Source organism: Ursus arctos, unplaced genomic scaffold, assembly GCF_023065955.2.
Source record: "Ursus arctos isolate Adak ecotype North America unplaced genomic scaffold, UrsArc2.0 scaffold_6, whole genome shotgun sequence".
Taxonomy (NCBI): Eukaryota; Metazoa; Chordata; class Mammalia; order Carnivora; family Ursidae; genus Ursus; species Ursus arctos.
Genome location: NW_026623078.1, coordinates 9125985 through 9149302, shown reverse-complemented (window position 1 = coordinate 9149302; position 23318 = coordinate 9125985). Strand labels below are relative to the sequence as shown.

Below are 23318 nucleotides of genomic sequence, written 5' to 3'. Positions count from 1 at the left end.
CAATTGAAGAGCAAACGTAGTACTTGTGCTTGGATTAGACTGACTGGTTTTGCATTTGGTAAAGCATTTATAACAAGGATACATGAACAATAAAAGAATTCCGATAAGTACAGTTTGAAGGGACCAATGTGGTATTGGAATAGACTTAAATAGACAGGGGAAAAATCCAAAGACTCTTTTACACACACTCGATAAAAGCCTGGGGAAATTTATGATTATTCATGGGGAAAGATGGAGCATCTGCCTTGAGTAAATGTATATATAATATACATCACATGTTTACTTCTTGGTGGAGATTTGACATCAGAATGAGGCAAAATTCAGGCCCTGAAGGCAGGAAGTTTTCTTAAGACAGGAAGAAGACACTATGGGCACGCACTGAGAGCTGGTATAAGTGCATACCCATAGTCCCTTCTCCTTGTCTTAAGATAACCTCCTACCATCAGGGTCTTAGGCTCTTTGTCTCCAGTAAGGAATGCAGGGCATTGCTTGTTCATAGGCTTGAACCATATCAGTTGACCTTGATTCCAAGCTTCTGAAGAGACAGCTACTGGGTTTGTTAGTGTGGTTTCTGAGGAGGACTCGAATAAAGGTGCAGCAATTAGTGTTAGCTATCATATAGATTCTGCCTTGTTCAGCAAGCAATGAGATAATTAGTAAGAGGCTTCTTGGCTGGCAACGCTAAGTACTTACCATGAGAGCAGGTTTCAGGGCAACCAGGAACTGGGATTGGGAGCAGGCTTTCCATGTGCATCCCCTGAACCAGGATATGTGCCCAGGTAGCCAGGATTTGGTCTCAGAGCCCAACAAGTTTTTGATAGACACAAAAGAGCTTTTTAAAAAAATTTATATGAAAAGACCCTAGAATAGCTCAAACAACCTTGAAGAATAAAGTGGAAAGAGTCACTCTACCTATTAAATTTTATTATGTGTTTGGTTTCCTTTTTTTTTTTTTTTTTAAGATTTCATTTATTTACTTGAGAGTGAGAGAGAGAGCATGCACAGGTAGGGGGGAGGGGCAGAGAGAGAGGGAGAAGCATGCTCCCTGCTGAGCAGGGAACTCAATACGGGACTCAGTCCCAAGATCCTGGGATCATGACCTGAGCCAAAGGCAGATGCTTAACCAACTGAGCCACCCAGGCACCCAAGACTGTGTTTAAGTTTTAACATAAAGTTATGAAATAAACAGAAAAAATTAAAATTTAAAATCCAACTTCCAAAATTGGTGGATGAGGGAGGAAGGAAAGTAACCCCATGCCCTTTCAGTCCCAGCTTTCATAATGGGGCACCAATAGATTCTGCTTAACATTAATAAATCAAGGAATATTATTTGAACTCATGGAGAGAACTTCCAACAATTTACAGAAATAATAAATGCTGATGCCTCTGAGGAATGGGGGCATTTATGTTTTATATTTAATCAAGATAGTCTGCTTGAAAGGTGGCTTATATCTAAATATGAATATTTTATATTTATAATGAAAGGTCAGCATACATGTTTACACACAAAATTTCCTCCATGATCTTCCCATTTATCATCAAATAAAGGTGGTGTCTTCATCATGGCCAACCACAGCCAGCTAGACTCAGCCTCTCCTCCTCAGCCTCATTTTGCAACACTTTTCCTCTGTCCTTTTTGTGCTAACACAGGGGCCTCTTTTGGTTTCTAGGTGTTCATCAGGTTCCCATCCATTTATTATTCCTTCTACCTGGGATGTCTTCCCCCAGCACTCTACAGTCAGCTAATATCTACTCAAGCTTCTGAACTCCGTTCAAATATCAGTTCATCAGAGAAGTGTCCTGATTCTCAAGAAGAACTGATTTCTTGTTAAATGTAGCATCTTCTACACAGTACAGTTCTTCTAATCTGTAGTTCATATTTTTAAGAGCAATAAGCCCCCCTCTCCTCTCTGAACTGTAAGCTCTGTGAGCCCAAGGCTCTGTCTGTTTTGCTCAATATGGTTCCCCCAGTGTCTAGCACACAGTCTTGCACTTACTGGGCATTTGATAACATTTGTTGAATAAGTAGTGGATATATAAATCCAGCTTTCTAAAGCCCCATACAGATCCTTGTACAGAATACATAAATTCCGGTAGCCATCCTTGAAGGTAAGAGTAAAAGAGAAATTAATTCTCTCTCTTCCCTCTCACACCCCATTTACCTCAATCACATGATTTTCAATATGTTTTAAGCCGTTGCAGTGTAACAGACTCTATTCCAGCAATGCACTCAGAGTTATAACACCTTCATACTTTATAACTCTAGTCCCAAGAAATAGGACTATTACCTGTATTATAGGCTAACCATATTATTTGAGACTTTGGCAGGTATCCTTGTTAATTTTGGAAGACTTAGGTTGACTGGCAATGTATCCAAATCTGCAGATGAGTCATGTCTTAACAAGGATCTACTGTACTGTTAAATTTCGGCTGGGGAGTGACAGAAGGTCCTAATAGCTTATCTTGGCTCAGATCCACTGCCCTCTTATGCAGTAACAAACACCACCAACCTAAGAACTAACAGCAGCAAAAGTAGAGGTAGGAACTTATTTAAAAGAAGTCTAATAATTGCTTCTACCTGTCTTAAGATGCTTTAAAGCAAAACAAAACAAAAAGATACTAAGGGACCTTAGAATCATAGCAACAAAGGTCAGCAACAGTATTTCTGAAATACAACAGCTGTTGGATTTTTTAATCGCTAGGGTAGTTACTTTTAAAAATGCTTTTATAACAAAAAAAGTTATGTCACTAAAGGGTGTCACATGATTGCTGACAACAAGAGTTCTCATTAACTTGACTTCTCTGCTAGGGGTCTTGTGGTAGGAGAAGCTCTAGAGCAAAACAGATGAAAGCAAGGGTTCCGGAGCCAGGCTAACTGGATTTGACTCTTGTCTATAGGACCTATGTGTGATGATGTGGGTAATCCATGTGCAAATGCAATTTTATCAGGACTGAGCTAAAGAGGTTGTGAGAGAATTAAATAAAATAAAACATGTTAAATTGCTTATCACACACCTAGCACATAGTAAGCACTTAATAAAGGATAGTTCTTTTTATTACTGCTACATACTGGGTACAATAGCTAGCACTTTACACATATCATCTCAAGTCCACAGAACAACTCTGCAAGATAATCATCAATATTCCCATTTCACCAGTAAGTAAATGAGATTTAAATAATTAGCTTGAGGTCAGCCAGCTGGTAACACTAGTCACTAGTCAAATCCAATCCTACTGAACTTCAAAGTCTGCAATCATTACAGACCTCTGAAACTGCATGATTTAATGGGCATTTAGACTACATCGTGTTTTTCTTTATTACATCCTTAGCCAAACACAATTACCCCAGTCTGCATAAGGGCTGTAATTGTTTGATTTACAAATAGTTGGAGGTCAAGAAATGGCTATTCTGCTAATATCATTTAAAAAACCAGTAGCTTTACTGTTAGAATGACTGCCAATGTATGTGAATTCTAGGTCTCCATGGCATCAGTTGTAAAGTGATAAATTACACCTGTCTTAGAGAGTTTTTACGAGATTTAAGTAAGATTCATAAATAGAATTAGTGCAAATCTTGGTTCAAGGTAGGCACTCAATAAACGCTTTTTGGAGAAGATGTTATATATATTAAATATGACATTATTATATCACATATATATGCATGTGCTCCTTTTTTTTAGAGATTTATTTTTTTGAGAGAGAGAGAGAGAGAAGTGTGTTCAGAGGGAGAGGGAGAGAATCTCAAGGAGTTTGACTGGTGAGTGAGGAGCTCCATGCAACACGGACTCCATCTCATGACCCTGAGATCACAACCTGAGCCAAAATCAAGAGTAGAGACAGATACTTAACCAACTGAGCCACCCAGGAGCCCCATATGCATGTGCTATTAAGAATATACCACAAAAAGAAAAAAAAAAACTAAAGGAATGAAGGAAAGAGGGAAGGGATAGTTGGAAGTCCTTGCAACTTGAAAACTATTTCTACTTAAAACTGAGAGTACAGTCTGCCTTCACCCCTATTTGCACCCCTTCATTTTCAGATGAAAATGGTTCAGATAACAATAAGCAGTCCCATATGGCTGTGTGGGTAACTGTATTACCTTTCGGAATGTCTAGTGATGAAAAAGTAAAGGGGAAACAAGTATATAGTTTTTAAAGATTTTATTTATTTATTCGACAGAGATAGAGACAGCCAGCGAGAGAGGGAACACAAGCAGGGGGAGTGGGAGAGGAAGAAGCAGGCTCCCAGCGGAAGAGCCTGATGTGGAGCTCGATCCCACAACGCCAGGATCACGCCCTGAGCCGAAGGCAGACGCTTAACCGCTGTGCCACGCAGGCACCCCCAACAAGTATATAGTTTTTAAACTCCATTAATCGCAGAGCTGAAGGGCACAGAAGCATGGCTGATGGTGGCCTGAGTGTGACAAGGGGAGCGTCTACTCTTCTGCGTGCTCGCCAACCAGCAATAGTTCTCAGGTTCTTAATCTGTATGTAACAGGATTTTCAACTGACTTTCCTAGATTAGGTTCATCCTGACATTCAACCACCAGGGAATATCTGTTGGATGGGGAGAGATCGCCTATCAGGTGTCTATTTGCATAAAAGACCAAGAAGCCTTCCAGAGAAAATGCAATCAGTGGGTGCAAATCTGAAGACAACTGGTTCAGTGTCAAAGAGGAAAGATTAGTTTGCACTGAGCACAGTCTTTGTCCCTTCTATTGTACTCTGAGTGAGTTTCCGTGGCTTCACTTCTTGTTCCTAGGTTCCAGAATGGGGGGCTAAAATAAAATGTAAGTAAAAAGTGTGAGGCTATGTAAGAAAGACCTTGAGGCCATGCAGGTGCTATATTCAATGATCTGTGTAGCTGAGAACAGGGCGAGTCTGGGGTGAGAGTTCCTCCCCTGCTGAGGGTTGGAGCACAATGGGGCATCAACAGCAGAATCTGAGCAAGATGCATCTGCATTTGGAAAGGAAGCCAGAGGGAACATTCTCCTCCAGGGACCTCATGGAAATTTTGTGATAGCATTGATAACTTGCACCAGATGTTCAGCAGCTCTGGTGGCTGTGGGAGGCCTGACTCAGGGCCAGGAGAGAAGACTGACATTAACATGGCTACCAAGACGGGTGAGTGATAAGGTGCTCTGAGGACTCTAGGCAGGAGTTGGGCAAAACCTGAGAAGGGAGGTCTTTCTACAAAGCCGGTTGGGACAAAGCAGGAGAACTACACTTCAAGTGATTTTATTTACCCCCTCCTTCCTTTTTTTTATCCCTAGCCTGACACAGCTTAAGAAATATTAAGTTGCCTGTAAAAAAAAAACAAAAAAAAAACCCCACAAAAAACAAAAACAGGATTTGTAATAAATTATTTTTAATTTTCCTTTCCAAATCAAAAATTGAGCCTTCTTCACATAAATGTACTAGCAATCATGCTGATGCTTCATTTGAGTAGTTCATCCACTTGAACTGACTATAGGCTATCTAGTGAAATATCTTGAAAATACACAATTTAAGTGTTCTTATGAGGAAATGGTGTTGATGATGACGATGATGATGATGATGATGATGAAGAGTGTAACAGTTCCTAAAATTTCCAGATTATTAATTTAAAAAAAATTTACTTTGGAATCCATTGACTCACTACTGGTGGAAATAGCCAACATTTCTAGTCCTAGTACAAAGGAAAGAAAGCAGCTCAATCCTATTTTCAGAAGAGAATTACCAATACATAGGACCATTTACTGAGCAGTAAATTTAATTTGCCTAGGACAGTCTACAGCTGTTCAGTTTCCATTTCGCTTGAGAGTAAGATCTGTAGGTATGCTAGCTCAGTTATTTTTCCAGCAGGTGTCCTCAGAAGAGCTAATAATGGCAGAGCCAGGGAAGTTCTCCCTTTGTGTTCTGTGTTCTGGCAGCCTTCCTACAGGGCACACCCCTACTTCTCACATTGATACCTAATCCTGATGTCATTATCCAGGCATTTCATGCTGAGCAGTCTTGATTTTCAACATCATTGTCAAATCAGTGACTTCCCTGGGGCTTGTAGGTAATTCTCCTCCAGTATAAAGTCTCTATTCTGACAGGTACAAGTGCCACTTTGATTTATGTCATGGGAATGACATGGACAATTTGGCTCGGAGTCCTTCCTATACAAAGGTACTTTGCCATAGCCTACATGTTTGAAGATAACTGGCTACCATGAATTTATTTCATTTTTCTTCCTTTTCCTAACTTGATAAATGTTCACTATTATCTTTAGAATGAGGGAAATATCTGGTATGTGGAGGAGACAGGATTGTTGTTTTGTGCCCAACAGCGGTATTCCTACAGTCTCTGCAGGAGGGATGTGGTAGGGAGGGGGCCCTAGTCGATTAGAGAACTTGCCCCACAGCTGCAAGTTCACTGTTCCTTAATGGTCACAGGTTTATTCAGTGGCTTTATGGTAGGTGTCAGAGACTAAAGAACTTGCAACCTATCTTTCGTAACACCACCATATTCATAACATTTTGAGGTCAGAATTCAAGGTATGTGTGCATTAGACCAACTAAGCTGTTCCAAAATCATAGCTTATGGTCAAGAGGAATTCACTCTTTAGTTAACTATAAAGAGAAAACCCAAAACTGGGAGACAGGACATCATGTTGAACGTGTCATCCTTTCACAGTAAGCTCTTCCCTATGCAGAAGGATATTTCATTTGGGGCCATGTGGCTTAAAAGTCTTCCTTAGCACTTCGGTGTAAAATTATTGACACTGAGGCATCTTGAAACTTCTGTCATTTTCTTTCCATAAATAAGCTGATATTTCCCAAGGTGAAAATACAGTTGTCACTTTAAGCAATATCTGCTGTTTTTCAACAATCTTCAACATAGCACCAGGGCATCTGTTCTGATGTGGTTCTGTACCATGTGTAGAAATGTAAAAATGAACCAAAATTAACTATGGACCGCTTCACAAGTAGAGGAGAGCAGAGCAGAACAGGGTACTAATTTTACCAGAGTTTGAAAATAGAGATCTATTCCTTCTTTCTATGTTGATTTCTTTAAAGGGCTTTCAGGAGACTTTGCAGAAGTTGATCGATTACATTTCAGAATAAAAGACAACCTGCTGCAGGGCACACCACTGCCAGTGCTGCTGTCTGTTAGTGCCTTGTCCTAGAAGTCGCCACATTTCAGATCTAATCCCCTGTGATGCTAAAAAGGTTCACACCCTTGAGCAAGCCTCCTTACCCGCCTCCCCACGGCCGAGAGAGAGAGAGAGAGAGAGAGAGAGAGAGAGAGAATTGCAATCGATTGCTTGGGTCCCCAGCTCTAACAGTCTATGATTTTATTCTGTCTCAGTTTCCTCTTAAGACTCAAATCCCTTCACTTCTCTGAAGGATAATTGTTGGTTCTGGATCATCTTTCACTCATCATCAATGTAATTCCAAAGATTCGAGAGAGCTTAAAAGTTTAGGATTATTCTCATGCCCTTTTGTCCATAATCACTTTCAAATGATTCATGGTGTCTCCAGCTTTCTCTTTGAAAGTGCAATAATGAATTCCATCCCTCAATAGAGTTTGAGTTTGTGTGGCTGGAGAGGGAAGGAAAGCATCTCTCTGTCTGGGGATACACAATGACAAAGGAACCCACCAGCCCAGCTCCTAGAAGGGCTTCCACATCCGCAATCAGCCAATTACCTCTAACTGCTGGCAAGAGGTACTTTAACAATGACTTCAGTGGTAGATTTTAATTCCCTTCTGCTGCCAGCTATGCTGGATGGCCACTTCACCTGTCAGTTGGTCAATGGGGCCAGTTGTCCTTTAGTGCCAGCAAAAGGTTTATATTCAAGGAAAAGGTATTACGGTCCAAAGGGATGAGTAAGCACAGTATTTATTTCCCACTATCATACTAAGACTTTAATTCTTAAATGCAAGCCGAAGAGCACTTCCAGAAAAGATCACTCTACCTATGTGCAGGGAGATATGTTTTCTTTTTAAACAGCCATGGTATAATTTAGGAAAATGTCAACTTTTAAAAAAATCACAGTATACGAAATGACATTTCTGTCCAGGCAAAAAATCCAGATATTTCTATCAATTTACTAGTGGTGAATCCAAATACCCACAAAGGTCTGCATGACCAGGCTTTTGATCTTTTTTCTGGGGGCTTGCAAATACTATAACTGGTTTGACTAGTGGTGAGAGCCATGTCTCTGGAGCAGAGAAAAGTAACAAAGCGCTTGCAGATGGCTGGAAAGCTCTCACAAGCCCTGTATTCTCTGACAGAGGTACACTTTTGGAAAAGAGCACACCAAATTTGTGACCCAAGACCTAAATTAGGGTGATAATCATAAACATAGCATAATTTAAAGTTTGCTTCTCTAAATTGTCTTGTAAAGTTTTGAAGTCTGCTGTTTTAAAGGATTTCGAATTTAATGTCCAGGTAGATGTGTTGATGACTCAGATCGGAGGGGAAGAAAGAGGCAAGGCGCTAAGTGAGGGCATTTCTGACTCAGAGTCCATGGGAGCAGTGATATGAGCATACGTGTGCCAACTGGCCACTCGTCCTCGCTGTCCCTAGCTCGGTGTGTAAGTGATACCTGTGTTTCCCTCCCAGTGGCTTAGGACCTGAACAGTCATTTGGGAGTCCCACAAAGCTGTCCCTCGTGGTCTTCAGGGCAGGTGTTCAGTTTCCACATAGAATACGTAGAGTTCTTCCTCCTACTACTCCTGTCTCTCTCTGAAATATGCTACCATGTATTCCGGGCACCTTTTCTGCAAGGAAGAACTACTCCCCTGCAGGCACTCCCCTTACTGTACAGAGAACCAGAGTATCTGGCAGGTGCTTGTTTCTCACAGGGTGGCACCTCCACTCCCACTGGTACCCAAACATGTCTCAGCCACTACTAATATCTGTTGGCATGGCTGCCACTACAGCTAATGCCCTGGTCCCCTGTGGTTATCAACACTTTGTAGTGTTCCACTGTCAGGTATGGCAAGCATTTTCATGAGCGACACTTTGCAGTTTTTCTTTTTTAAATTACCTCTGCCTTAGAGATTCCAAAGCAGTATTGTCTACCCTGTAAAGATTAACAACGTTCTAGTGAATCTATATTTCAGGTTCACTTTCCAGGCCCTACCCCAGCTGAAGCACAGCATTCTGGGGTGCTTAGCCAAAAGAGACACTGGAGTGACAGGTGCAGAGTTGTACCCAGAAGCAACTCACCTCTTTGGGTCCTTACAGGATAAACTTGCTGAACTTGGCTCCCTGTTCTTCTGGAGGAAGGGCTGCAAGTCCTGCTTATAAACGAATGTGGGCCCACCTACCCTAACAAACATGCCCACTCATACGTGAACTAATGGAGGCTTATGCTGGGAGCAAAGCAGTCACATGACACGCATATATGCAAACAGACCTGCACATGCATGCACACTCACACACACACACGGAGATAGAGAAAGAGACACTTCCTAATGGTAGAACTCCTCCATTATATTTGTACATATCAATTCTTTATCTGTGGGTTTATTTCCCCCACATAACTCCATTAAAGATGGGTAACAAAGGTCATCACCTCCAGCTCTGAAAAACCACATGATGCTCCTAGAATAAGAATGAATGATTAGTGGTTGTTTCCTTTGGCACACCCAAAGACCATGGCAGCTACTCACTTAAGCACTGATGATTCTAGTCCACGTGTCTTCGCAGAAGTCACACCCAACACCTGGAGGTAAATGGTGTCAAGTCTGAAATCAAGCAACCATGACCTGGTGTTACTTAGGCAGAAAGGGAGACACAGCCGAGATGGTGGAGAATGGGACAGACATGGAAACAAGCTCCACATACTGTAGATTCTAATCTCTGTGCAAGTATTCTCTGAGTGGGGAAGAAAGTAGGAAGGCAAATTTTCAGAGAGGCCATGTTTTGCAGTTGGTCATGAATCTAATTCACTCCTATGGTGGGAAATTAGTCATAACAAAGGGGCGAAATAAGTAAGACTTGAAATAAAATCCTTACCCCCACCTATTCCTTGTCAGCAGTGTGATTTGATCCAGGTATTTCATTTGTGTCTTCGTTTCTCATCTCCAGGCAGGGATGATAATACCGACTTTCCGGGATTAGCCTCTTAGGGGGAATAATTAAAGCAATGTGTATGGGGTGCTTAGCATACTAGTCAGTTCACACTGAACTTTCACCGATGGTAGCCATTACCATCACCCATAAATCCACAAACTACCTGGTACTGGGTACTGTAGCCTACGTTGTGAACCACAGTGGTGTAGCAGAGCCCAGCAGCAAGGCGCATAACCATGCGAACAGGCCCACTGAGCAGACATCCCTGGCTCCATTGCCTTCATTTTGAATGTTCCTGGAACACCTTGTTCCCCACCTTCAGAGCTCTACATTGTAGAGATCATATGAGGATATAAGGAATAAGTCACTGGAGGTGCTTACTAAGTTTTTAATACAGCATTGTTATTTTTGCCTACTTCTTTCTTCGTAACTGCACAGATTAAAGAACACCATACATTTTCTTTACTTACCCATCTTGAAATGCCAATGTAATTTGTTGTATGGTATTATTTGTGTTTCTACAAACGACATAAGTCATTTTCAATTAAGAATAAATTAAAAATTCAACATTTAAATGACATTCACCTGAAATTGGGCTAATTACAGCATGAGAGCAACTTAATGCTCTCAGAGTCCAGGCAAATCACCCATTTTCCACAAGGTGGCAGACCTTGTTAAAAAGTTACGGAAAAGGGTAACAGAAAAAGAAAGCAATGTGTTTTCCAAGGTTGACCAATAGGTGTCTCTTTGCAACCACATATCCCTGAGTTGTTGCACAAACTGTAGATAACCTCAACATTCTGAACAGTCTTCTTGCTCATCTAACAGATAAGAAGATCATCAACTCTTTCCACAAGGTAGAAATAGAACACTGAAGAGATTAATATAGCCACCAAAAGGGAAATGGGATAATAAAACCATAACTAGAAATAAGATTCTGAATACAAGGAAGTGATTTGACACAAAATAAATCTCATCAAAATGCTGGTCCCATGTTAAACAGGTTTTCTGTTAGAAATTATCTTAAATATTTACTGATTCTATACGATTGCACTTACTGAGCGAATAGCATTAAAACTCCAGACAGACACACAATACCAACGTCTACTAACCTGGTGAATGTGGCCCTGGGAACACACAGGAAATAATGGAAATTCTTAAGGAGCAGAGGGACATCCTGATATCATTTTTGCTATTGGTTTTCACCCCAGTTCATACACACACACACACACACACACACACCTTCACATTTGGCTCTGTTGACATCACTGAGTAGACACACTTATGCATGTTGATTGTGTATGTTAGTTTCATGCACATCCCCAGAGAAAAGGGATCTGTGTCTTTGTTATGAAGTTCAGAATATAGAAGCAGAATCCTATGCTCACTCTGATTATTTTCCTTTTTATACTGGGAAATCTTTGTTCCTTAATCATTCTGAAAGAGGCAAGGGAAAAGTATTAAACATAATTTACAGATTGACAAACCAAGGTACTAAAAGGAAACACTTCTTTTTTAGAGATTGGTTTATCTTATCTGAGGTTGAATTAAATTAAGAATTAAGAATATAAATACAAATATATTAAGAAATAAATACAAATACAGATATATACAAAATCATGCGATGATATCATGTCTTTGTCATTCACACTTCATAATAAACATTTTGCTACTATGTAAATAGTTTTAAAAAGTAGTAGTGTATTATAATATTCTTCAGATATCACAGTCAAACTAATATTCCATAACTGCATTCAAGGGAGATAATCCTACCCTGCCCACTCCAGGGCAATCCTACCACAATGAAAGCTAGAGAAAAGACCATTCATTTTAGGAGACAGGGCACAGTGCAAGATGGGAGTTTCTGCCCCTGCCAAGCCACTGTTTCTTCTGGTGCTACATTTACTCCATTTCCTAAACTAAGTAGTCAGTCCGCACTGCTTTTTACATACCTAAATACCTAAATGTACACAAATCTCTGTGCAAAGTAAATAAATCTGAGGTGCATTCCCAAACCTCATAAATCTAACTTATTTCCCTATCTGGCAAGGCAAGAATATGTCTTTCATGAAAAAGACTGTCTCCAGGAGAAATCTAATCAGTGCAGGGGAGCTTGTGGAGAAGGGCTGGCTCTCCCACAAGGGCCCAGAACTTTTATTTACAAAATTTTCCACCAATTATCTTTGTCAACTTCTTCAGAAAAAGAGGAAATTAGCGACTGTCAGATAAGTCACATCAAGTCACATCCTAATAAAATTCATGACGATTCAGAAATTAGACTGCATGGGCTTCTAACATCCCATGTACCCCACAGGAGATCCATGGAGGAAGGGACCCTCTAGTGCGCTCCAGCACAGGGTTATTTTTTAAGTCCTCACCTTCCCCATGATAACCCAATTACGCTGACCATCGGTGGAATCAAGGCCATCGAGCCTGGAAACTGCCCACGGGCAGTAGTTTACCTCCTTTCCTCACTTCTCTCTACCCCACATTCAGCTGTCGGGAGCCTAGGGCTGACTCTGAGCCTCCCTTATGTTGTGTATGACCTGTGCTCACTAGCCTCACCCTAGCTGGGCTGTGTACACACTGACATCTCAGGATAAGCATCTTTTCTCGCTATGCCAATGAGCCTAATTATGTCAACCTAAGACTAATCTCTTGCATTAGCAAAACCCATTGGGATTTGTTTTGCCCAAAGGAGGCATTTTAAACCTGGTGTCGTTGCCTCAGCAAAGATTTCTGTCCTGTGGCAAGACAGTGTTTTAGCCAGCGACCAAAGCTAATGTCTCTATATCATCCCTCTGCTTGCAGGACAGGAACCTTCCATCTTGTCTTAGCACAGTTCTAGCAGCTGGCCTTTGGGCGGGGATTTTACTTCCCTTCCCCTGTTTTTACCACACCGTTCTGGCGCCAAATGCCCTCTGCTGTGTCTGAGCAGAGCACCTGTGCCGTCTGACTCATGCTATCAGCGCGCAGGCTCTCCCTCTCCTGACAGCAGACCAGACCTCACACAGGTCTACGTGTGACTAGTTACCACGCAGACCTGTGTAATGACATGCCTCATACACGATCCTGAACACTATCTGCTCATCCCAGTAGGTGCGGTAACATGTCCTGACTCTGATCTGTGTCATGTGCGATGAGCCCCCCTGGACATGTGGTGGGGAACTCGGCTCAGTTATGCATCTGTAATCCAAATTCAAGATTTTTTTCAAGCATAGTGAACTACTGTTAAACTTTTTAAGTGGGTTTTAAAAATATAACCTTCAGTAGGTTATGCTGTGTAATAACTATCAAGAAATCAATACCGCAATGTTCTCTAACACTCTTCACTACTGTCAGTAGATAGTATAGAGTGAAAGGAAGAAATACAAGCAATTTACCTTTTCTGAACTATATTGCATTTCTAACAAAGTGTGCCTTTTGCAGGAAATGGAGCAGAAAGAGCAAGAAGGACTCCTGTTCCAATAAACCAGATGCAAGTAGCAAGCTCAGAACACTTGCCCTGAATTATACTCTAGTTTATAGTTTGCAGAGGAATCTAATGCATATTCACATTTTCCTGTCTGCTACAAATACTATTCCTTTTAACATAAAGATTCATCTAAATTCATTTCTTTGGCGTTTAAATGATGACTGTTGGAAGAAAAAAATAGAATCATTGAAATTGGCTCAGAAACTTGTGAGTACCCCCACTTTGGTCCTCCCCCTTCCCCCCAGCACACAGGGTTGTTTTCTCCTCCCAAGATTAAGGAAGTTATGCAGCCTGACAATGCATTTTCCTCTTACAAGTCTTGACTTCACCACTATTCTTTACTTTTTCACTTTTTTCTTCCAGCACCTGTTAGAAACAAGGGTAGGGTGCTTGTTGCAAATTTGTTCTTTCCTCAGTCTTTAAGCAAAAAGTAGGGAGAAAAGTCTGGAGTGGTCTGAGATGCTTAAAAACACGGTTGAAATTTTACTTTAAAAATTAGCCACCTTGGAGGATTTTTAGATTTAATAATGCCATATACAAAAAAAAAAAAATCAAAGTATTTTTGCTAGTTACTAGACTAGCTCCTTAGAACTTTAACCAAGCAGTAGACATAATGGCATCCTTTCTTTAAAAATACAATCTAGGAAACTGGCAGATATCAAAATGAATTTTAATGACATTATACTGAAGAAAATAGTACCATATAAAAGCAGATAATTGTCTCTAAAGGCCCATTCATTATTCATATATATATATATATATATATATATATATATATATATATATATATATATGAGATCTCAGAGAGAGAGAGAGAGAGAGATTTTCCATGGTTCCTAATGACAGTTTACATACTGTCCCCTCTCTCTGTGCACCGTTCCTTCTATCTTTGTTGTGTCCCAGTTCTTCGGATAAGCAGGTCTTTCATGGGCTACAAAGCATTTCTTTCAAGCCACCATGGCTAATATGGTGACATGATTACTTAATTTCCACGAGGAAGTGCCGTCTCTGGCTTTGCTGAGCCTTTAAAGACATGAAGTGCATTCCCAGCATTCAGAACACTCACTGCATGTGGCTCGGCCCCTTTTGCAGACCAGGGAAGCCCCCCACTGCGGGGGCGCCCTCCTCACTCACAGGGGCTTTTGTCTTGACGCTGCTACCTTCCTTCTTCAAAAGCCAAGAGTTAATTGTTCAGTCCCTGCACAAGTAAAACCTCTCCGAATGCCACTTCCAAATATAGGCTCTCATTAATACCAGAGGCTGACCTGGGATCTTGTAGGACACCCTTTCCTTCCTCTAGCGAACATTTTGTCCCATTGCACTTGCTTTACCCGACATCTGGAAGCCAGGCCCGCTTAAGAAATCACACTTCCTAGGACTTATCTAGCTCTCGGAGAGCACGAATAACTGGCAAGCTAAAGAAGTAAAATTACCTCTCTCGAAAATACTTAGGCACTTTTTTTCCTCTCCACTGAAATCCCGAAGAACAGCCCATTTTGAACCAGAATAATTTAGTCTGACAACAGATTCTTCCTCTGTTCACAGCTGTCCCAGAGGGAGGAGCTGAAATCTGAACCTCTCCGCTGTGATTGGATCCTTCTTGCAAAAGAGAGGAAAAAAAACCCTCCCAGCCAAAACGGGCTCAGTTCGTAAAGGAGCCAGGCGACTTCAGAGGCGCCGGCCCGTCCGCCTGCCGCACCTGAGCGCGGCCCCAGCCCGAGCCCCGCCGGCCGCGATGCTCTAGGGACCGGCCGCGTCCTCCCGCCGGACCGTTATCCGCGCCGGGCGCCCGCCGGACCCGCCGGCAAGATGCCGCGCTCTTTCCTGGTCAAGAAGCATTTCAACGCCTCCAAAAAGCCTAACTACAGCGAACTGGACACACACACAGGTAAATAAATAAATAAAAATAAATAAATAAATAAATAAATAAATATTAAAAAGGAGATGATATCTATCTATCATCTATCTCTATTTATGTATAAATTTATTGATACATGTTGCAACTCAAATATTATTACAAAAGAACCAAAGACAAAGTTGTTTTCCTTCCAAACAGTGTCCTAAAGGAGAGTTCAGATTCTTTTGATCATTTAGGGTAAATTTTAATTCAAAACTTTTAGAACTCTTAACTGACAAGGAAAACTTCATTCAACTCTTGCAACTTCATTTTCTAAAGCTTGTATATACATGCGTAATAAGTAGATGGAGGATGAGTAACACAATACGTAAATGTTGAATTATTGCTTTTTTCATGTAATAAGGCTCCTTTCCTTCAGAAAGCAGCGTGATCTACACATATCTCTGTGCTCAAAGTCATAGAACCTGCAAATCACCCACGCATAAAACGGAAAGCAACTTTTTTTGTATCTTTAAACTAATATGTAAGTTTTTCCTCCTCAGTGCAGACTGTGAAGGCTCTCACTTGGCTGCACTCCCTCACCGCACTGCCTGTTATAGCTCCTGTCACACTCTGTATGCAAGAGGCAGAGATGTGCTTTAAGGCACAGTAACTGTAGCAGCAAAGGTGGAGATGAAATGTTTTAGCAATGCCTATGTCTTCCTAAATTAGTCTATTTACTTCATTATAAAGTGCTGAGTGTGTTGCAAAGTAGCTCCTTAGTGTGTTTTCAAAGTAATTTTTTTTACCTTAATTTTCTTTCCTTTCCTTTTCTTTCCCCTAGTGATTATTTCCCCATATCTCTATGAGAGTTACCCCATGCCTGTCATACCACAACCAGAGATCCTCAGCTCGGGAGCATACAGCCCCATTACCGTGTGGACTACGGCAGCTCCATTCCACTCCCCACTTCCCAATGGCCTCTCTCCTCTTTCTGGATACCCCTCATCCTTGGGGCGAGTGAGTCCCCCTCCTCCATCTGACACCTCATCCAAGGACCACAGTGGCTCAGAAAGCCCCATTAGTGATGAAGAGGAAAGACTACAATCCAAGCTTTCAGACCCCCATGCCATTGAAGCTGAAAAGTTTCAGTGCAATTTATGCAATAAAACCTATTCAACTTTTTCTGGGCTGGCCAAACATAAGCAGCTGCACTGTGACGCCCAGTCTAGGAAATCTTTCAGCTGTAAATACTGTGACAAGGAATACGTGAGCCTGGGCGCCCTTAAGATGCACATTCGGACCCACACTTTACCTTGTGTCTGCAAGATCTGTGGCAAGGCGTTTTCCAGACCCTGGTTACTTCAAGGACACATTAGAACTCACACTGGTAAGAGAAAGACGTAGACAGGAATGTTACTGTCTGATAGAACGGAGCTCTGGGTTGGCTGTTGAATTTGCATTAAGTAATGACACAGTGTTTTTAATGATGGATGATAATTTATAGCTACTTCCTGATGACTCAAAAAGTTGTTAGAACAAAGTGCTCCATTTCTTGCTAACAACCTCTGCTCCAGAGACTGCAAACAGCATTTAGACTTTGGAAAGTAGTTTCAGAAGGTTTGGTCTCAAAGATCAGTTAGAAAACCAGGAAAGATGTACTTGAATGTGTGTTCTGTGAAACTGCTCCCAATATTCAGCAAACAGAGATGTTGCTATCTTAATCAATTAGTTTGGTAGATGTGTGAAAGGTTTGCCTATAGTTTTCTGTTGGTTACATTATTGTTGAGATATCTATCACCCCTTAGCAAGTTGAATAGTTAGAACTGAATTTACTCTCCATTGTTTTATTATGTTTTGTTTTTTGCTGTTGAATATTTTATTCCTAGCACAAAATCATCCTGCAGGGAGCCAAGGCATTTATCCAACCTTAGTCATAATACAGAAGGAGGGAAAAAGGGAAATATTAGGAAATGTTGGGAGGAGCTCAACATTAGCTGCACCTGCTGAAGCAGAAAGCTTTAATAAGTGAAAGTCCTAGAACTACATGAAATATTTCTGCATGACTTGCAGCAGTAACAATAATTGTGGTGTGATTTTTTTAAAGGCAATATTAGAATTTATTTCAAGGGCCAGATATGAAAATAAGTATCTTATTTTAAGTATCTTATGGGGAATTTTAATCAAGTTTTTTTTGACACAATGTGATTGTTATTCACAAACGTTATCTGACCTTATGTTTCCTCTAAAAACACTGACTGTCTTTCTTTCTCAATCCCCACCTCCACCCCCAGGGGAGAAGCCTTTTTCTTGCCCTCACTGCAACAGAGCATTTGCAGACAGGTCAAATCTGAGGGCTCATCTGCAGACCCACTCGGATGTAAAGAAATACCAGTGCAAAAACTGCTCCAAAACCTTCTCCAGAATGTCTCTTCTGCACAAACATGAGGAATCTGGCTGCTGTGTAGCACACTGAGTTACGCAATCAATGTTTACTCGAACAGAATGCATTTCTTCACTCCGACTCCAAATGACAAATAAAAGTCCAAAGGCATTTTCTCTTGTGCTTACCAACCAAATAACGTGTATAGGCACACAGACACACACGCACGCACACACGCACACACACACACACTAAAAGCTGCAAGAGCACGAAATCCATGTGTTCAAAGTTAATCCTTTCCATGTGAAGTTTAAAATTACTATATATTTACTGACAGCTAGATTGAGAGGATAAAAGACAAGAATCTTTCTCTTCAAAAGATGAAGCAAAGAGCACATTGCATCTTTTCTCACTAAGAAAGAATGCAAAGATTTACATTGCTGCCAAATCATTTCAACTGAAAAGAACAGTATTGCTTTTTAATAGAGTTTGTAATAGAATTTCCTATAGGAAGAGAATTTGCCAGACGCTATCTCAGGTGCCTTATAAAGTATTCCAAGTTTACTTCATTACATGTCTGATGTCTGGTTATCATTGTTGAACTAAAGCCTTTTTGATTACCTGTAATGCTTTAAACTGTATTTTCAAGAGAGGAACGAGAACGAGGAAAAAAAAAAAAAAACAGGAACAAAACACAAGAGAATGTATTGAGAGTGTTTTGTTTTTGTTTTTGTTTTTGCCAATAAAGAGTATGCTCCTTGGGGAGAGGAGGGAAAGACTAGCTTTGAACATTCCTGGTGCATGCTCCATGTCTTACCTTTTAAAAGAATTTTTAATGATTTTCTAAAATTAATTAAAGATGGGAATAAGTGCAAGAAAGGATTCTTAGAAACTCAGTAATGTACTTAAACTATTTTAAATGCATACAACAAATGCAATTCATACAGCACCCTTCCAAGTGCCTTTTTAAAGTAATTGTATAGATGATGAGTCAATGTAAATTTGTGTTTATTTTTATATGATTGAATGAGTTTTGTATGAAAGTGAGATGTTGTCTATAGCTGATGCCTATAAACAACCTGAAGATTTGTGAAATCAATGTTTCTTTTTTAAAAAAACAATTTTTAAAGGTCCTTTTTTACAATAAACATTTTTGATTTAAAATCCATCGTTTGTATACTATTTTCAGAGACTTCACTTACTTCATGATTCGTGTCAAACTGCTATACAAAGAACTGTTTTTTCTTAATAAGAGAAAAAGTAAATAGCATCTTTATGAATATCCAGTGTTATTTATGTGTTAGATTATAATTAAGTATACCACTAGTATTTTTTCTTTACTCTTAAGATAATACTGTCACATTCGAAAAGATAATACCACAATAGTAGTAGTTTGTTAGTATATCCCTTTAACAAAAAATCACACTTTTTGAGTGTTAAAATATACATATTATTAGTACTCAAGAATAGTTTTCAAAACTTTTTATTTATGATGACTTTATTAGGTTGCTCTATGCAATCAAATTACAATCACTCATTCACCCTGGACTAGTTTAAGACTTTTTAAAAGAAATATCATTTAATGAGATGTAAGAGAAAAAAATGGAAAATCTGCATGAAAAGATCAGGAAAAAAATGGGTTCATCATAAATTACACAATTTGGAAAATTAAACCATGCAAAGAAAATCCCATATTTAGTGATATAAAAGAAAGGATCGGTTTGATGGGAGCAGGGCTAAATAATACAAAGTTAAATTTTCCGTTTATAGTTTTTTGAACAAGCCCCCACCCAAACCCAAGGTGTACTTAATTAAATAGAGCACGAGCAGCCACTCCATTTACAAGCACATGCTTACCAAATGCTTGGATACTAACTCCTATGTAAAAATGCTAACTATTCTAGGCATGGTGACAATACCAAAGTGTATTTGAATCCAAACTCCAAACCCATTATGAGGGTAGCTCCTGCCACCATTAAGTACTTCTCGTGTACTCAGAGCTTGCAGAATTATTATTTTTCCTTCTAATGTCTTTGTGATACAAACAAAAGCCCGAGCTAATATCTCAAAGATAATAGTTATAGACCATTAGTAAGTGACCTAAAATACCAATACTATTCCCTTAATATCCACACACATTCCACTGTATGTTATATTTAAATTTTTAGCCAACATATAAAAGGTGCATTCGACTAAAAAAAAAAGAAAAACTTTTAATTTAACATTCCAAATTTTTATGTATCTCAGGACATATATCTTAAAGCAAAATTATTCAGAGCAGCAATTTATAAATGTAAGAGATATGGCTAATAGCTTGACTGGGGTATTCTAAGGTTGTAGAAAGACCAGTTAGTGTATATGGTACAAAAATGATTGCCTGAAAGTTTCCAGGCCAGCTAATATGTAGAAGTATCTTGCAAGGGCAAATGGGAAGGAGTTAAGCACTCTCCAAGGGATCTGCTTCACTATCCTAGGAACCACATCTACACACATTTCCATCGTCCATGTGCAGATCTATAGGCAAGTCATTTCTTGGTGTCCAAAAATTAAAACACATAATTTTCTAAAAGGAAGAGTCTCTTCGTTGGTTTAATTTCTTAGTGAAGAAATTAAATTTCTTAGTGAAGAAGGTATGATAATGTTATAATATATTTCCACTTTACCCTTACCATTCTGACTTCATTCATGTTTAAAATGTTTTACTTTTATCAAGATAACATGAGTTTGAATTGTGGTACATAAGATGTGGAGATTTTCTGTAAATATGGCTTTGTAACTGTTTAACATTTTTAGTGTTTTTACCAAGGTCTTCGACTAGTTATCTGCTCTTCTGCCACACATAAGACCTGGCCCAAATGTTATTGACTCTGAAATACTTTTCCAAATTTGCTCTTTCTGGGAGCTTTGTGTCATTTATAATGGAGTACTTATCTCAGCACATTTCAATTGTTTGTGGATACCTTTCTTTTCTGCCAGACAGAGCACCCTTCAAGTATAAATTCCCAGTACCCAAAACATCTTCTAGAACACAGACATCAACAAATGTTTGTTGAATGAATAAATGGATAAAATAAGAGAAATTGGTGAAAAATAGCTTGCAGATATAAAATAAATCCAACATATCCCCCTTTAATGCAAAGAGTGTTGATAGTTTTTGAGGGATCTTCCAAGCAAATTTACTAAAATGTCTCCTAACATAGTGATGACAGCTTACCCCCAATAGATTGGATGCTCAAAAAAAGTGAAGAGGGACAAGTACGGTGCATGTAGTACAGGTTCGTTAGGCCTTCTGAGAGCCTGAACTTTGAAAACTGTGGATTTTAATAATAGGCACATAGGCTGATAAGCATTCTCTGTATCCTTCATTTGTTTCATGTAATATGAGACAGTGTGGTCTCATAAAAAGAGCACCAGCTTTTAAATGCATCATACGTGTTCACTGAATCACTGCCTCCAACGTATTAGCTTTATGTCCTTATGCAACTTACTTGACCCTTCTATCGAGATTTCCTAAGTATAAAATAGAAATAGATTCTCTGTAGTATCACAACGAAGTACTTCACAGCCCTTGTAGAAAACGTCAGGTACCCAGTGTTATCATTAAATGCTTAGTGTGTGCCTGCTCTTGTATTAGGAAACCTACATATGCTATTTTCAATGGGAAAAATGTCTCTATGAAGTTGGTATTTTACAGATAAAGATAAACTCAGAGAGTTTGGACAATGGAGCCAAGATAAGAAAGGCAGTAAATTGCAAAATTGAAATCAAACCCAGAGTCTTTTTCTTCCAAAGACCCTACTTCTTCCACTGCACCAAGGGAGTGGAGAGGCAGCTGAACCACACTCAGCATGGTGATTTATAAGTTGTAGGCATGTCGGGAGAGTTGTTGAAAAGGACAATGATAATGTGCCCTGAAATTAAATATTTTAAGGGTGAATTTAGGAACTATCATTATTCAGGAATTATGCAATTACATACAACAATCTTCAAGGCCATTTCCCAATTTCCTTCTAGAAATCCTGTTGGCTCCACTTCCTCCAGTATGGACCCTCCCTGTCATGACATGTTCACTTACAGCCCCCCTAAGTTCTCCTGGTGCCTGGGAGCCCATTTCCTCTGGTCTGCTCTCTGTGGAGATGAAAAGCAGCTGGTCTCCATCCTCTGTACATTAACACTTCATCTTCTGAAGGCCACTGTTACTCCCTCGCACACACACACTCCTCACCCAGGCTTTTATCTTCCTGGCCTAGAAAGTCTTCCAAGCTAAACAGTCATTTCTTTCACCACTAAAATGTGGACATTCTGGTGTAATGAGGCAATTATAATTTTGAAAAGTCTAAGGCTTCCCTGGCTAAGATCCACAACCAAGAAGTTGTTCCTACTTTAGATAGGAGAAACATTTTGAGCAAAACTAATTTGAGAATAAGTGTTCTGTCATCTAGGGAAGTAACAATTCTCAAATAAGATGACTTTTCTCTCATTCTGGTCAAGAATCTCATTAGAATCAAATGAAGTACAAAAGTATTCCCTATACCTGAGATGGTCACATAAGGAGGGAAAAAAACTTTCATTTAATATTTAGCAATAAATGTAGAGAATCTACCACCATAGAAGTAAATCTCTGGGTAAAGTTAGATTTAGCCCCTCAGCCCTCCAGGAAGTAATAATTCCTTTGTGGAAAGCATGCATGTAAAAAAGCAACAAGCATGGCAACTTTTCCATTGTGGCACTTAGCCAGACCCCCAAACAATGAGAGATTAGCAGAGGAAATGGCAGTATATCCATGTCCACAAACTCCAAAGGGACTGGTGAGGTATTTATAGCAGTGAGTGGGAGAGCTGCTGTGAATATAGGATGGGGCATTCATATATTTTGTGTACTAGCACATTTAATTAAACTCCTCTGGTTAGGACGGTCAGTTTAGGCCGTTCAGCCAGTTCTTTTGGACATTTGTAAAGAAAATTGTGAGGCCCTTTGAATTGTCACTAAGCAGTTTTGTAGACAATGGCCAGAGACATAAGCCAATCATTCGCCCATTTTAGCAGTCGGGATGGGGACTCTTTCCGTAAGTTCACTCTGGGGCTGGAATTTACTCCCTCCCAGGTAAGGACCACCACTTCTTCTACTTCTTCTACTACATGGTTAGGAAGTAGCAATATTTAATTCTAAGGAGTGGAGAGGTCATAATTGGATTGAGTAAAATTGTGACATTCCTTTGCAAAGAAAATGCATGGCAGTTATGTTTCCTGTGAGTTCCAATGTGTCTGCCTACTTAACCATCATATGTATAGAGGTTTAAAATTTTCCTGTATTGTCTTATGACTTTTCTTTAGGTTTGTCAGACAGGACAGTAAAAGTGGCTATCACCTTTAGCCATAAGCAGTGTCGCTGACCTGCAGGCTCTGAGATCCTGTCATGGCCCCAGGCTCCTGAGTCTCAATGTGCACAGGATCAACTGTGGGTCTTGTTGACATCTTGATTTAGTGGGTCTGGGGAGAGTTGTGAGAGTCTGCATTTCTAGCCATCTCCTGGGTGATGTCCATGCTGCTGATCCTTGTAGCTCACTTCAGCTA

At 39.9% G+C, this 23318-nt stretch overlaps 1 protein-coding gene and 1 long non-coding RNA gene across 2 annotated transcripts in view; one reads left to right on the top strand and one right to left on the bottom strand.

Annotated features, from left to right (window-relative positions):
• LOC130542912 (uncharacterized) overlaps positions 1 to 14308 on the bottom strand; it is a 125038-nt gene extending 110730 nt beyond the window's left edge. The window contains exon 1 of the long non-coding RNA XR_008957793.1: positions 9648 to 14308. This is a non-coding gene — a long non-coding RNA (uncharacterized LOC130542912). The remainder of the gene's footprint in view (positions 1 to 9647) is intronic.
• Positions 14309 to 15153: 845 nt separating this feature from the next.
• On the top strand, positions 15154 to 18909 carry SNAI2 (snail family transcriptional repressor 2). The gene is made up of 3 exons (XM_026516493.4): positions 15154 to 15413; positions 16207 to 16752; positions 17657 to 18909. Exons 1-3 carry the CDS (start codon positions 15335 to 15337, stop codon positions 17836 to 17838), a joined length of 807 nt encoding a protein of 268 aa, XP_026372278.1. The 5' UTR covers positions 15154 to 15334; the 3' UTR covers positions 17839 to 18909.
• Positions 18910 to 23318: the final 4409 nt, after the last annotated feature.